The 15,964-nt window shown below is 36.1% G+C and overlaps 1 protein-coding gene across 6 annotated transcripts in view; it reads right to left on the reverse strand.

The window, feature by feature from the left end:
• LOC132556712 (spectrin beta chain-like) overlaps nt 1-15,964 on the reverse strand; it is a 65,698-nt gene that overhangs the window by 37,926 nt on the left and 11,808 nt on the right. For all 6 annotated transcript variants that reach the window (XM_060221153.1, XM_060221148.1, XM_060221151.1 and 3 more), the window contains exons 3-9: nt 15,026-15,177; nt 14,673-14,846; nt 14,319-14,491; nt 3,786-3,901; nt 1,820-1,932; nt 820-1,007; nt 283-465 (exon numbers count right to left, since the gene is read on the reverse strand). In XM_060221153.1, the coding sequence (XP_060077136.1) occupies nt 283-465; nt 820-1,007; nt 1,820-1,932; nt 3,786-3,901; nt 14,319-14,491; nt 14,673-14,846; nt 15,026-15,177 (1,099 nt within the window). The remainder of the gene's footprint in view (nt 1-282; nt 466-819; nt 1,008-1,819; nt 1,933-3,785; nt 3,902-14,318; nt 14,492-14,672; nt 14,847-15,025; nt 15,178-15,964) is intronic.

A 15,964-nucleotide genomic window follows, 5' to 3' on the forward strand; every position in this document is an offset into this window, starting at 1 on the left:
GCAATATGTCTATAATTGTTTAACAGAGAACAGATTATTTTGGTATTCAAAAATTTTAGTATCAAAACAGAGTAACTTATTTCAACCTCATCATATCTTTGTCCATGAAGAGCAGGAACTCTAAGTAAAATGTAACTTCTTTTTCAATAAAAAAATCACCAGTTCAATATTCACCACACAATCTATGGGAAAAACACCAGTTAAAAGTCTCAGTTATAGGTCATTTCTTGCTGGTCTCAATCTGTATCAATAATTGATATCCTGCTACTGGTGTTTTCATACCTGATCAGCTCTTCTCTGAGAGCAAGTTCCCGCTCGTGTTCTGCTTTTTCCAGACGGTCCCACTGTTTGTTGATGTCGGAGATGAGCTTACCCTCCCTGGGCAGGTATGGCCTTTGATTGTTGGCTCTCATTTTACTTTGGAGTGTGAACAATAAAATTTCCAGGTTTCCTTTTTCATCAAATCTGAAAACACAAAAAACAATATTGTTAACCTTTTCAGTCAATTATTCAAACAAAACAATAAAGAGATTTATTGTTTTTAATAGTTTTGATATTAAAACGTAGTTAAAGTTACAATTGCACATTTCTTTCCAAAGTAGTATCATTTCTAAACATTCTGAAATGTGTCATTTTGAAAGCTACAACAACAAAAAGAAAACTGGTTTTTTGTTTAGAACTGTTTTCCCTTGTGATATATAGTCTATTCCAAAAGTTAAATGTGGTATACAACGTATGTAACAATCACATTAAAACTAGTGACTGTGTTTCTCTCTAAACTAATTTTTATTCACATAAAGATCAGTAAATTCTTCTCACTTCTTGGGTTTTTCTCTAGTTCTGTATGTGTTGAAGGCAGATAGTTGCTGTTGGACTCCGGTCAGCGAGTTTGCAAACTGTCTGTCATTCAGGATCACGATGGTTTGTTCAATCCATTCCAGAAGGTCTGATGTAAATGTCTCATAATCATTCACAAGTCTGTCAGAGTCCAGAGCGTTGTCGATTACCTAAAAAAAACACAGCAATGACCTACTAAATATGTTCTCAAAATAGAAAATCATATAAGTGGGATGAACAAAATTTTCTGTAACTTTTCTATAAAATCATAGACTTTGTCCATCCTACATATATATCTTGTATTGCTGGATTATGAAAGTTACAACAAGAAAAAAAAACCTTACAAACTTAATTTCCAATCATTACAGTATGGCGTTCCCAACAACAAATCTTATAATCATTTATTAGAGATCCTTAAATCTTTGAAGAGAGAAGACAGAGTTTATCTTATTTTACCGGGATGTTCTGATTGATTATCTAAATCAACTTCATGTCAATTTGATCTTCCTGCCACCATTTTTTAAATATATATCTAAGAGCAAGATTTTCTCAGATTCCCCTTTTTTCTCCCAACCAATGTCTAACAGAACAGTATTACCTAACAAGCAGATTTTTTATGTATTGCCTGAACTTGATGGATTGATTAGTTTTGTAGGCTACAATTGTTTTACACTATAATTCACTAGAATAGTTTCTACACAAAAACAGCAAGTTGACAGAGCACAGATATTGATGTACTTCACAATGTACAAGGTAAAGAATGAACACAATACTTTGTAAACAACAAAAAGGTGAGACTTTATTACAGTAATTGTTCAGACTGGAAACTCTTATTTCACTACAGCCTTTTTATATATATACAAAGAAACTGAACCTTTATTCCTTTTTTTTGTAAAAGATGAAAGCAAGGAAATGTTAATTGTTTGTTTGTGAGCCGAGCCAAACAGACTTTGGTGAACCTGACTGAGTCAGTAGGGTGTACCTTTCCAATTCTTTTGCCCTGGACAGATTCTGCCTTCATTTTGGAGAAGTAATGGTAATAGGTAACAACATATGTAATAATTGACTTCTCATCAGGGAACTCAACATTGATGTCTGAAACAAGAACAGCAAACTTCATTAAAACAATTAGTTGCAATAGTGTAATAAGGATATATTGAAACTTTGGAATAACAAGGATACGCTAGAATGTTGGTATAACAAGGATATGCTAGAATGTTGGTATAACAAGGATATGCTAGAATGTTGGTATAACAAGGATAGGCTACATTGTGAGGTATAACAGTAGAGAAAATACAAAGTATGTCGGGCAGCATAAAACATCTGATTTATCTCATCAACAGTTAAAATGTAATTCTTCATGTATTCATGATCAGTGTATCATCACATTGTACATCTGTTCAAATTTATGCATAATATTAACTTTTTTGATAAACTATATAGATTGTTTATATCCATTCCAGTCACTAATGAGATTAATCCTTTGTTCTTTAGATCATTAAGACACATTTACAGAACTGGATATCGAAGGTGAACAATGCTATATTGAGACTTAATGACTTCTATTCTTCTAGCCTAATATTTCATGTTGGTAAATTTCAATAAACCTTAACATGAAATCAGCTATTCCTGAAATGTATACCCCTGGGCAATATTTGTGGAACTTGATTAACACCTGAAGGAAAAATACATTTAATTTTATAAGATATTATAGTAACTTCAGTTTTATTAATATATAAGGGGATTTACTAAAATTGTATATTTCAAAAAGTTTTTTTGTTAAGTTCTATCAACATTTAAGAGAATTTACCACAACAGGATAGTGAAAACATTTTAAATGGGAACAGAGAATCTTTCAATCTTCATTTCTCAGCGAATCAATAACACATCAAGGCTAGGCTGTTATTAGGCTTTCAATCTTAATTGATTGAAAGATTTGGTAGTCATTTATGTAAAGCTATGCTCAACTGCTCATGCATTGTTGCATGAATGTTTCAGTCTACAACGTCCTGCCACCGGAGACCTTGGTTTTTGGGGGTCACGTGACCAGATAAAAGATGTTATGAGGCTATAAACATGTTACCAGGGTGTAACTACAGTAATCGGCCACATTGTTACCTCCTTGTTTGGTAAATGTCGTCTGCTTCACATGCATGTGATTAAGTGTAATTGTGTTGTCTGGCTTGCTAACCAATTCGTCAGCAGGACAATGAACAGGATAGCACATCCGCTACACTAACCTATGCTACAATTTGTGAGGAAGCACTGTGTGAAAGGCTCTTCACCACGAGTGAGATTGGCTCAGAGGATAGTTTGCCAAGAAAAAGCTCAGCTTCCTTAAACTTTTAGCAAGTAAAAACTGAAAGTGTCCAAGCAACACTAAATGCCTTCTCCAGCAGCCAAGGAAGAGTCTGGGTTTTTTTCAGTGTTATAAGCTTTGTAAAGAGGAATTCTAAAACTCCCAAATGTGTTAAGACAAGGTTCTACATCTTTAGTCAAACTATTTTTTGTGAAAATTTTAATAAAACCCAGAGGGATCTTGGCACAAACACACTTCACTGAAAAAATCAAAGATGGACGACTGTTGGCCATTTTGTCTCTCTGATTTGAAATTTGAAGGGCACAAGCAGGGACAAAAAGTAACCTATACATAAAATTTGAGAAAGATGTACACTGTAGTTCCCAAGAAATAGCAAGAAAAAACTTGCAAAGCCAAAATCCAAGACGGCTGTCTATTGGCAATTTAGTTTTTCTGAACAGATCCTAAATCAAATGGCCGAAACTAATCCAAATAGATCCAAACAAAATACTGCAGCAAAAAGTTCACTGTTCATGACAATTTTCCTTGAGTTGCTTTATCATTAATAGACTGTAACTGTACAAGGATATTAACAAAGCATTGCTGAATGAAGACAAGTAAAGACTGATAAAACAGAGAGAAACAGCACCTTCTGGGTCCAAAAGTCTGGCAAGACCCAGCTTATCTTCTGCAACTTCAAATGCATTGTCCAGGTTGTGCAGAGCATTAGATTTCTGCAATTTTTCATACTTGATGAGGTCAGGTCTGAAAGAAATAAAAAATTCAGATGAAATACAGGTATATCAGCACCAGTATACAATCAACAGTAAGCGACTAAGCCATGCTAAGTTTGACAGTGCTCTCTGCCATAATAATGAAAGATATCAAATAATGTAAATTTCATGCAGGTTACACAGCAGTCTTATTTATCACAAAATATATGAATGAAAATTTCACAGCAGTATGATCTTAGTAACAAAGCTCAAATAAACATTTTCAAAGTATATGAGCTAAACTTGCACAAAGTTTTCCCACAACACATAGACCTAAAATACCGAACATACACATATCCTACCCATTTCTTTGACACCCCCCACCACCCCCTCCAATATGTTTAACTAAAATATGGTAGATTAGGAATGACTGGTACAACACTTGTGGAGACTTTGCCGACCTAGTTGTTTACAGCCTAGTTATTGATTGGTGTAGGCAATGTCACACAGGTAGCTCAATATAGGCCAAGTCTTGCTGAGATGTTCTATATCCAAGACTGTTTTAACAATAGTGGAATCACATGGTAGGTATGACTTCAGGTCAGATGACAGAACACCTGTATCATTATCATTAATTTCTGACAGGTACCACACCTGTATATTGTAACAGACATGACACGATACCTGTCTACTATAGACTGAGCCCTGAATGAAGACAAATCAATATAATGTGTGAAACAGACAAGAAATGATACCTGTCTGCTATAGACTGAGCACCTGTCTACTATAGACTGAGCCCTGAATGAAGACACACCAGCATATTGTGTGAAACAGACAAGAAATGATACCTGTCTACTATAGACTGAGCACCTGTCTATTATAGACTGAGCCCTGAATGAAGACACACCAGCATATTGTGTGAAACAGACAAGAAATGATACCTGTCTACTATAGACTGAGCACCTGTCTACTATAGACTGAGCCCTGAATGAAGACACACCAGCATATTGTGTGAAACAGACAAGAAATGATACCTGTCTACTATAGACTGAGCCCTGAATGAAGACACACCAGCATATTGTGTGAAACAGACAAGAAATGATACCTGTCTACTATAGACTGAGCCCTGAATGAAGACACACCAGCATATTGCGTGAAACAGACAAGAAATGATACCTGTCTACTATAGACTTGAGCCCTGAATGAAGACACACCAGCATATTGTATGAAACAGACAAGAAATGATACCTGTCTACTATAGACTGAGCACCTGTCTACTATAGACTGAGCCCTGAATGAAGACACACCAGCATATTGTGTGAAACAGACAAGAAATGATACCTGTCTACTATAGACTGAGCCCTGAATGAAGACACACCAGCATATTGTGTGAAACAGACAAGAAATGATACCTGTCTACTATAGACTGAGCCCTGAATGAAGACACACCAGCATATTGTGTGAAACAGACAAGAAATGATACCTGTCTACTATAGACTGAGCCCTGAATGAAGACACACCAGCATATTGCGTGAAACAGACAAGAAATGATACCTGTCTACTATAGACTTGAGCCCTGAATGAAGACACACCAGCATATTGTTTGAAACAGACAAGAAATGATACCTGTCTACTATAGACTGAGCACCTGTCTACTATAAACTGAGCCCTGAATGAAGACACACCAGCATATTGTGTGAAACAGACAAGATATGATACCTGTCTTCAACAGAAGAAGCCCTGAATGAAGACACACCAGTATCCTATGTGTAACAGACAAGAAATTACCTGTGACCTGTATTAACAACAGGTTATAATCTCTTGTCCTATTCGTTTAAGTAAGCACCATTATTCCAAATAACAAGTCACTTCTTATTGAAGCACGCCCTCTTAATCTTATTTCTAAAATGTTGATAATTCATTTTATGAAATATAAAGAAATAAAGGCATAAAATGCTGCTTTTCCTACAATATCCCATAAAAGAAGGGGGCTGGTGATTACTGGAAACTGACACAAAAAGTGAGAATTTTATCTAAGGAGGACAATTATTAGAAACAAATTGTAATAATTCCAATATTAAAACATTTTTACTAAACTGCAGTCTGATGATGAAATCCTACCCAACCCAGATGAATCACAAGATTTTACATTCATGCATATTACAAGCAGAGTAACCCACTGTAAAAGGTAAGTGTGGCTTCCATTCAAATTAATCATACCAAAGGTATATTAAACATTGTTAAACGTTGATGTTACCATGTAAATTAGGTGACCACTGATGCACTCAATTACCACAATATCAAATAGAAAATACGAAACTGCCATCAACAAAAGAAAGTCAGAGGAGAAGTCATGGCAAACATTACTATATTTCGAATCACAGAGAAATGTATCTTGACAGCACAAGGTCACAGATCCTTAGGAGTAGTTACATCCCTTGACCTTGCCCTTTATTATCAGAGTGCATGTGTGGTTGTGGTGACAAGTCATGTTGACAAATAAGCAAGCATACCTAGGTCCTATAATACAATGGAACATGTGTTACAATAACTTTTGTAATAAATTACGTCACATTTTCAAAGACAAATTTGGCATAGGTACACTGCTTAATTGTTTTCTGGAGTCTGATAACAATCATAGTGATAACATTGTAATGGTGAGGAGAAAAGATTCAAAACAATTATGAGACCATCAGTCACCGATAAATGATCTGTGATGCAGTGACAATACCTCGGTTGTGTAACTGTGTTGAGAAAAATTGGGGAGAGCTGACATTGGAGGTTTACGAAAAGCCACAGGAGGAGGTAAAAAATGAGTATGCTACAACTTTTTTGTCCTCAAAAGAAAATAGGCATATATTAGAACAAATATGGTAACTTGTTTTATGGTTGTTGAAAAATGCATAAAGTTGATTTCTGTATAAACTTTATGCTGTTGTTCTTGTTCTACGGGTCCTATACAAAGATATTCTGTTGAGACAATGAGGTTAAGCTAATTCTGTTAGGGCATTATAAACATAGAGCAATAGGTGCTCTTGAGGTTTTTTTTATCCAATAAGAGCCCTGAGGGACCAAACCTGGACAGGTTTACATGTTATACATAGTGGTAAGCCTGACCAAGGGAGGCAGTTATTACCTGCCTGGATGAGATAGGTAAACACTTGATGACAAGTACACAGTATCAGGCAGACTTTCCACACTTACAAGCAGTCTTCAAGCCCTGTTTTCTTATCACATTGTTTTGGTGCTGGATGGAGGATCAGAGCTGGTCTGCATGAGGCACTACATAATATATTTGTACATGTTGGTAAAACTTATCACCATCTCTGTTCTCACCTGGCATAGTATAGCAGTCTGCTCCAGATCCATTTTGTTAAAACAGCAATAATTAAGCTGCTGACCATAACCAGCAAATTATTTAACTTTGAGAAATGAATTTTCTGTTTCTGTTTATGATACCATTTGACAAAACTGAATTTGCAGGAACAGTTCTACCCCAGAGAAGAAATATTCTGAACAAAACTTTTCTAATACTAGCATATATGTAGGGCACAGGTCAAACCAGGTTTGAAGTGGGCCTGAAATTGTTTACATAAGCCAAGGATTTAATAACATACATGATAATCATTTAATGTGATTATTGCGTTGTAATGGCTATCAAGACAAATCCCCAATATGCCCTGTCACAGCTTTTAAAACAGGAAGGTACATCAACCCAGGCCTGGAATGTCTCCTCAGTAATTTGTTTGCAGCAGTTTTGGTTTAAAGATAGAACCTGACTAAACAGATGATCACAGTTTACACTAAGGAAAACCTTGGGATAATCCAGCTGGTACCATTGGAAATAAAAAGCTTTTCCAAATCATTAATATCTAACCTATTTAGTAAACCACAACAAAAACCTCCACCCTTAACATTTGTGGTAAACCACACCGACCCACCATCTCTAACCAATGTTGTAAACCACACCAACCCACCATCTGTAACCTGTGTGAAAAACCACACCAACCTCCATCCCTAACCTGTGTGATACACCACACCAACCTCCATCCCTAACCTGTGTGATAAACCACACCAACCTCCATCCCTAACCTGTTAATCTTACAAAAACTCTTCAGCTGTGATCTATGTGGTAAACCATACCAACATCCACCCCTTACCTACGTGATAAACCACACCAACCTCCATCCCTAACCTGTTCATCTTACACCAACCCTTCAGCTGTGATCTATGTGGTAAACCATACCAACCTCCACCCCTAACCTATGTGGTAAACCATATCAAAGCCCATCCCTAACCTATATGATAAACCACACCAACCCCCATCCCTAACCTGGTAATCTTACACAAACCCTTCAGTTGTGATCTATGTGGTAAACCTATATTAACCCTCTACGTCTAAGTGGTATATCTACATCCAGTCTACATCTGTAAGTGGTAAATCTACACCAACCCTCCACCTCTATGGTTGTTATTTCTTTATCTCAATATCAAACCATTATGACAGTCACTAAACACGCCATATCAAAGAATTGCATATATCCACTACTTTGAATCAGAACTTTTCATTTATTTTTCACTACCAGTCCAAAACATAAAATTGCTTTTCAGACAGGATTCCTCCCATTCATGTAATGGGCTAGTGTGTGTATAGCCCAGCTAACAGGGACAAGATAACATACACATTCCCAACTGTGGAGCACTGTTATCTACTTCCAGCAAATATAGGTGTTACCATGGAAACCAGGAATAACTAAGTAGTAGTACAACATTCCTATGCAGACATGCTGAGGTTAGGAGCCCACATACCAGGTGGCATTGATAATGGCCGTTTTAACACTGGCCCTTTGCCATACATACCAGATGAGAAAGAGATGGCCCCTGTAAAACTGCAGTCTTGAGGGTTGGGTTGGCCTCAATGCACTTTGAAGTTTTATTCCAGAACAATTAGAAGTATATATACAAGTGATGAAATGTATCCCAATAAACTTTCATCTCAATCAACTGATATTTACCTGATAATTTGTTCAAAAAGGTGAAGTGGTATGAGTCATTGATGCCTTATTGTACATGGGAAGGGAGCAAATGCAAAATGTATCTTTGTGTATTTCAAACTCTCATGAGATATATATCCACCCCTCCATACCAGCTGTTCAATATACCAACATACATTATGGGCATATACATAAAAACAAATCATCCCGCCCTACACTACACGATGTGAGATATACAAACATTTACAACCATCCCTCCCTACATCACACCAGTTGTGAAATATACACACATACAAATCTTCCCTTCCTAAACAACGTAATGTGAGATATACACACATACAAATCATCCCGCCCTACACTACACGATGTGAGATATACAAACACTTACAACCATCCCTCCCTACACCACACCAGTTGTGAAAGATACACACATACAAATCATCCCGCCCTACACTACACAATGTGAGATATACACACATACAACCAGGATATAGACTCACATACAAATAATCCCGCCCTACACTACATGATGTGAGATATACACACATACAACCAGGATAAAGACACACATACAAATCATCCCGCCCTACACCACACGATGTGAGATATACACACATACAACCAGGATATAGACACACATACAAATCATCCCGCCCTACACCACATGCCACACAATGCGAGATATACACACATACAAACTATCCTTCCCAATATCTATACACAGATACATCTACCCTCCCTACACCACACCAGTTATGAAATATACACATACAAGTCCTCCCTCCCTGCATCACACAATGTGCTTTATAGATACATACAAATCATCCCACCCTACACCACACAATGTGACATATACAAACACATACAACTATCCCTCCAAACACCACACCAGCTGTGAGATATACTACAAATATACAACCCCACCCATACATTACACCATCCTGAGACTCCAAAATTTGTAACCAGATAAAAAGAAATACAATTTAAAGAACATCAGTTCTACTAAACATTGTCTCAATACTAGCTAGACAAAAGCTATTTGATTTCTAAGGACAACACATTATACATACATTTTGGTCAATGATTCATTCAATTATAGGTAACTGAATCACCCAACGTCAGCTTGTAAAATCCAGTGTAAAGTGATAATAGCTATTTTGATCACACATAATGTTTTTCTTTTTTTTTTTGCATATTTATATCTTGTTACATAATGCCCAGTGAATAGAAAGTTTTCAAAGGGAATAAATTATAAACAGAACTGAAGTGTGTGTGTAATAAATCCAATTCAAACTAATACTTTCCACCGAAGAAATTTGGCAAATGTTCAACAAATAAAAGCATTTTCTGACTAGAATATTATGGGAGAGACACAACAATACGCAAGTACACAAGTGGGGCAGGCAAATTTTACACAATCAAGCCTTCAAATTTCTCTTCTACTTCCCTATCTTTGCTACTACCAACCTTGTAGCTTATCTGACATTGTCATAAACACAATTAAACAAGTACTTGGCAAGTTTCATTTAAAAAACATTTAACATATCATACAAGTATTCAGCCATTTATCCAAATGCAGACTACAAATTTTGTCGTACTTAAGTATCTTTTATTTTGTATTTCCTCTAATAGCCTGTATATGCCATGGCAAACCACTTTATTTATATGGGGACACTCCCACCTTTACACTTACTTATAAATAGATGTTTCAACATTTTCTGTAGGCTACACATCCCTCTATAAATAGCCTGATGCAGAGGCTGGGCCAAGTTGCCATACAGCCATCATGTTCTACCACATTTGAGGCAAAGGAGAACATTCCAATGGTTGTGCACATCACATGATCAGCATCAGTCTGCAGTGATAACATCTTATCAAGCAGAGATAATGATGGACTTTCAAGTGATTATCAACAGATTGTATTGGTATGACAACATGGCTTCATCTTTCAGAGTACCCCTGTAATTACCATAATAATATTGCAGTAGTGTAAATAAAAAATAGATCTTACAATCCCTGTCAACCTAAAAAAAATGCAATGTTTGTGCGAAAATGTAAATTTCTACTGCTGCTCCATTTTTGCTCAACTATTTTTATGTATGTAAGCCATTAGGATAAGTACTGTAGATGTATTACTTCAAAACTATCCTCTATACGCCCTTCTCCACTTGGCTGGTAACATAAAACCATCCATCTCCAATTATATGTTATCATCACAGCATGGAAATATATATATATACACCAGGGAATGCAGAAAATACCAAATCAGATTCTATAAAACTAAGTCAGCATTTACAAAAGATTTTATATTCATTTTTTCCTTGAAGTCCAGAATATTTTATCTTCAGTAACTGGCTGTAACACGACCTCCACAGTTGGCCATTAAATCATCTTGAGAAGAGTTTGGCTGTACATACTACCTTTAAACTAAACATTTAACGTCTCAAAATTTCAAAAATATTTTGGCCTATTCCATAACAATATGGGGAAAAAGTGAATGAGCTACGAAACATTTTAGGTAGCTCAGGTCTGAAATTAAGATCAGTTGAGTGAACACTCAGTGGAGACAAATTTGTGTAGAATGCTTGTATTATATGCTTGGACATGGCTGTCTACACAAACTAATGCCCCATCAGATACTATTCATCAGGCATAGGCCATCTGGTATTCAGGCCCCTTTCAACAGGACAGTTTGGGGAGTTGCCACTACTATCCCCATTAAAGGGCAGCCTCCAAGTTACCTCTGCTTTCTCACAACAGTCAGTAAAATACCTCTGCTTTCTCACAACAGTCAGTAAAATACCTCTGCTTTCCCAAATAACAGAACAGTCCCCAAGTAACTCCTGCTTTCCCAAATAACAGGACAGTCGTCAAGTTACTCCTGCTTTCCCAAATAACAGGACAGTCGTCAAGTTACTCCTAGTTTCCCAACAGTCTATTCCTTGACTGTATTGTTCCAGAGTGTGTGGACCCATCTCTATTAATTGCTATGGTTTGTCACCTCTTACAATTTTTCTGATTTCTTTATATTTCAGGATTATTACCTATAAAATCATTTCAGTACAGTATATCATTTTTTTAAAGACTGTTTGCACATGAAACTAATTCTGAGATTAAGAAAAGAATCTTAGTTTTAAAACTGCAATTATGATTAAATTTGTCTTGAAGCTATGACACAGGGAAATTTACTATGCAAACATCTCAGGAAAACTAATTTATTTTCAGTATTTAATGATACTGGGTAGAGTTGATCTGTCTAGATGATGGAAGTGTGTCAGTGAAATAACAGAATTATACTGAGAGCAACTCTCCACATACACCATCATCTAATGTTTATTGATTTCCATGTCACAGATTGCCATACATTTCATAGACTTTCCCATGGGAAGCTATCAGAGCACAATGTGTTGTCCATGGATGCATACCATACAGAACCATCTGTTTGTCATCTCAGAAACAGTACTGTTCCCTTCATGCCAGTCTTCATTCACAGTTAAAAATTCTAAATCTGAAACTTCTTATCCCCTGGAAAAACATCACTGATCTACACAGTTCATTACTTTTCAAAAGAATTCCATTCTCTGAAGCAGTTTAATGTAATATGGAGCCATCAGAGTAATGCATTATTAACCAGCCTGAGTGTGAACTTGTCAAAGTACCTAAGAATGAACCTGCCGTCAAACGTAATATGAAACAGTGTAACATATTATTCAGTCTAAGTATGAACTTGTCTAAATATGCTCAAATGAACCAGTCAAACAATATATGAACAATTCTGAGTAAGAACAAGTCAAATATAATATGAACAATTTTATGTAATGCAAGATGAACTAAAAATAAGCATTAATGTAGGACAGGTGTTGCACAAAATAATATAATACATCATCAGCACATCTTTGTCATTTTATCCTTGACATTTTAAAACAATTAAAGCAAGAAAATGCAGACATTTAAAACAATCAATTGACTTATAGTACATTTCTAGTAAAATTTCTTCCTGACAACATTAAAAACTCAATATTTTTATTACACAAGCAGAATTCTAGCCTGTTAGGCTGTTCTTACTCAGGTATAGCAGACGACAAACAGACCTGCTACCTCTGAGCTTTTCCAATTTCATGACTCACTTGTCATAAAACTATTCATTATAACCCTCATACACTTTTCATAACATTTCTCCCCCACATGTCCTCAGGTATGCCACACAACAGACAATGACACCACATGATGACTCATGTTTTTTAAAAAATTTGTAATATTGCTCAGTGTAAACGCAGAAATCTCAAATTTGTTCAACAACACACTAGTATATTGATTTTTTTTATGCAAACAGTCCAAACTGACTTGTGACAAGTGTTACATGTCAGCCACCTGGCGTCAGAAAATCACCTTGACTCCCTCATTTATTCACTGCATGTAGTGTGTGTGAAATGTTCTACTTTAAGCCAGGAGATAACAAACTTCAGTACATTACTGGAAAAAATAAGACTGTCAGGTCTAGATTTAAACGCAAACATATTGAGATTACATTTAGTTTACCTTCCCGGTCTCACCGAGTACAGGATAACCTATCAGACAAAATATGCTGATGTCATCAACAAATCTATACAAGGATTGATGCAACCATCGAAATTTTAAGACAGGTTTCATGCCATATGAAGCAAGATTTACCAACGATACCGGGCAACATATCAATCCAGTGATAAATTAGAGGGAAGATTTTACTGACGCAGCAACACAAATATAGCCTTTGTGGAAGAGTAGTGAATGGCAGACCTATCTGATAGTAATAACGATTGCCACAGCCTTCAAATCAATATATAGCTGGGATTTGTACATGGAGTTCTCTGCTAGCAGTTATGTAAATATAAGCTCACAAAACCGGCTTTCAAACGAAATCAAGACCAACAGCATTAAGTTAAAGAATCATGAATCAGTCTTTGTCTGAAGTAAAAATCACCTCACACATTCAGATACTCTGGATAAAGTTTTATTAAATACAAATTATAATGATTCTCCAGGATATTTGACACATAAATAAAAATTTCATTATAATGTCAAGACACTTAGTCTTTACCTCAGCAATATGTAAGAACTAAACCAAGAAGCCATGGTAAGAAGGCTGTTTAAGTAACTAATCATATCTGGATTTCTCAACATGCAGCTGGAACCCAGAGGAGGAAGAAATGACATCTGTTATATCTTTGCTATACAAGATAGATTAGGTCTGACTGCTCTCCACAATAATGATGCAATTCAACAAGTTAAATATTCAAATACACAACTTGCCACAGAAAGGATCTTATTTTTTTTTTTTTTTTTGTGCAGACTACTTTGAAGTTTTAACTATAGTCTGGATGTTTCCAGTATACCTTTCTTGCACTGCTGTGGTGTGATGGTACAAATATGATATCGCTGCAATTCATAAATAACACCAGATCCCTGATAAGTGCTGTGGATGTCATGCACACTTACCTGTGTTTGTGGATGATGGCGTTGAAGGCCAGGCCGTCCCTCCAACTTGTTGTGAAGTTTCGCACATTCACATTAGGGTATCCCGCAGTCTTCATCTGGCACCATAGCAGCAGCGCATCCTTAGCTGACTTAGTTTCACTATTATCCGTTTCTTCTACTGTTATGTCTTGGATCTTAAGAAATATTTAAAGTTTATTAGACATTACTTCATAGAATACTCTAAAAGAGTGCTCAAATTTCAGAAATTGTTCATATATTGGGGGGGGGAATCCAATTGATATGTTCATATATATAACATTTACATATGTTTACATAACTGTAGAACTATGTTCCTTAAGCTATAATTAAGTGTACCTGGAATCTTAGGATGATTGTCCAAATTAAACCTAGGGTCAATCGAGAGCTTCCGTCAACAATATCGTGGGCACCCATATTTTCAAGATGGACTTTCTGTTCATGTAAAAACTGGAGGGCTTTATCCACATTCTCTAAACAATGAATCCTCATCTTCCCTTTTGTTGGTCGTGGCTGTGAAGAAAACATCACAATTTACATCAGTGTTTCCCTACATTAAAAATATTAATACTACAACAAACACCCATTCCTAGAATATTACAACAAAATTTCAATTTTATTTAGCAACTTTCACTTCCAATTGAGAAAAAAAATGTTTCCTTGTGTTTGAACTTAAAAATCTCAATACTTACGAGGCGTTCTCCAGACAAGACCTCTAGCAGTTTCATCAGCATCTTTCCGTCTCTTAAGTCTATGTATAGGTCGGAGATACGACATCCATAGCGAATCAGATGAGAATTCACCCATTTTTGGAAAGTTTTTTTCTGCACAGACTCTCTTTCATCTGCAAATAAAAAGTTGAAAAGGATATAACAGCCTTAAATCAGATCCATATGGTAAGGAGACCCAATATCCAGCAACAGTTGCTAAAGACAACAGTCCTCCCTTAGAGCTATATTAATATACATAAATTACGTAGAATATCAGTGTCACTTCAAATGCTCTGATCTGTTTTGTTGTTATTTATTGGTGTAAAACAAGTGATGAACATTGATTCCATACAAGATAAATGAATGCATGTAATCCATCAACAATTATAATCATTTTAATACATACACTACACAAGTGGTCTTGTGACCTTGATGGTCACCTGAAGTACCAAAAAAACCTGCTTAATGTGCGCTGGTACTTTTTTGAGCTGAAAATGGTGAAAAAAAGCTTCTACTTGCATAATGTGTGCACTCAAAAATTCTGTCAAAATTGATCTCCGGTAGCCAAGAAATCAATCTTGGAATGTTCATCTCACACTTCACACCAACAATATAAAATCTGAAGTGATCTAAATACTTTAGTAAACTTCAACCCCTCCTTAGCAAGGAATGTGAGACTTTGGGGCCATGAAATTCTCAATTTTGGTAAAGCACCAAGACCCTTCCATCCATGAAGAGCACTTGATTTTACCATATTTGGGTGATGAGAAGAAGATTTTTGAAATCTGAGTCAATTAGACTGCTTTTGGCCCTCAGGCCCCTGAGGGGTGGAGACTGCATAATTGACTATTTTGGTTCATCTCTGGCTAGGGAAGGTTTTCTGCAAAGTTTCAATGAAATAAATTCAGAGGTTTTTGAGAA

The sequence above is a fragment of the Ylistrum balloti genome, unplaced genomic scaffold, assembly GCF_031769215.1.
Source record: "Ylistrum balloti isolate Yb309-2 unplaced genomic scaffold, AGI_CSIRO_Ybal_v1 Utg370584, whole genome shotgun sequence".
NCBI classification, from domain to species: Eukaryota; Metazoa; Mollusca; class Bivalvia; order Pectinida; family Pectinidae; genus Ylistrum; species Ylistrum balloti.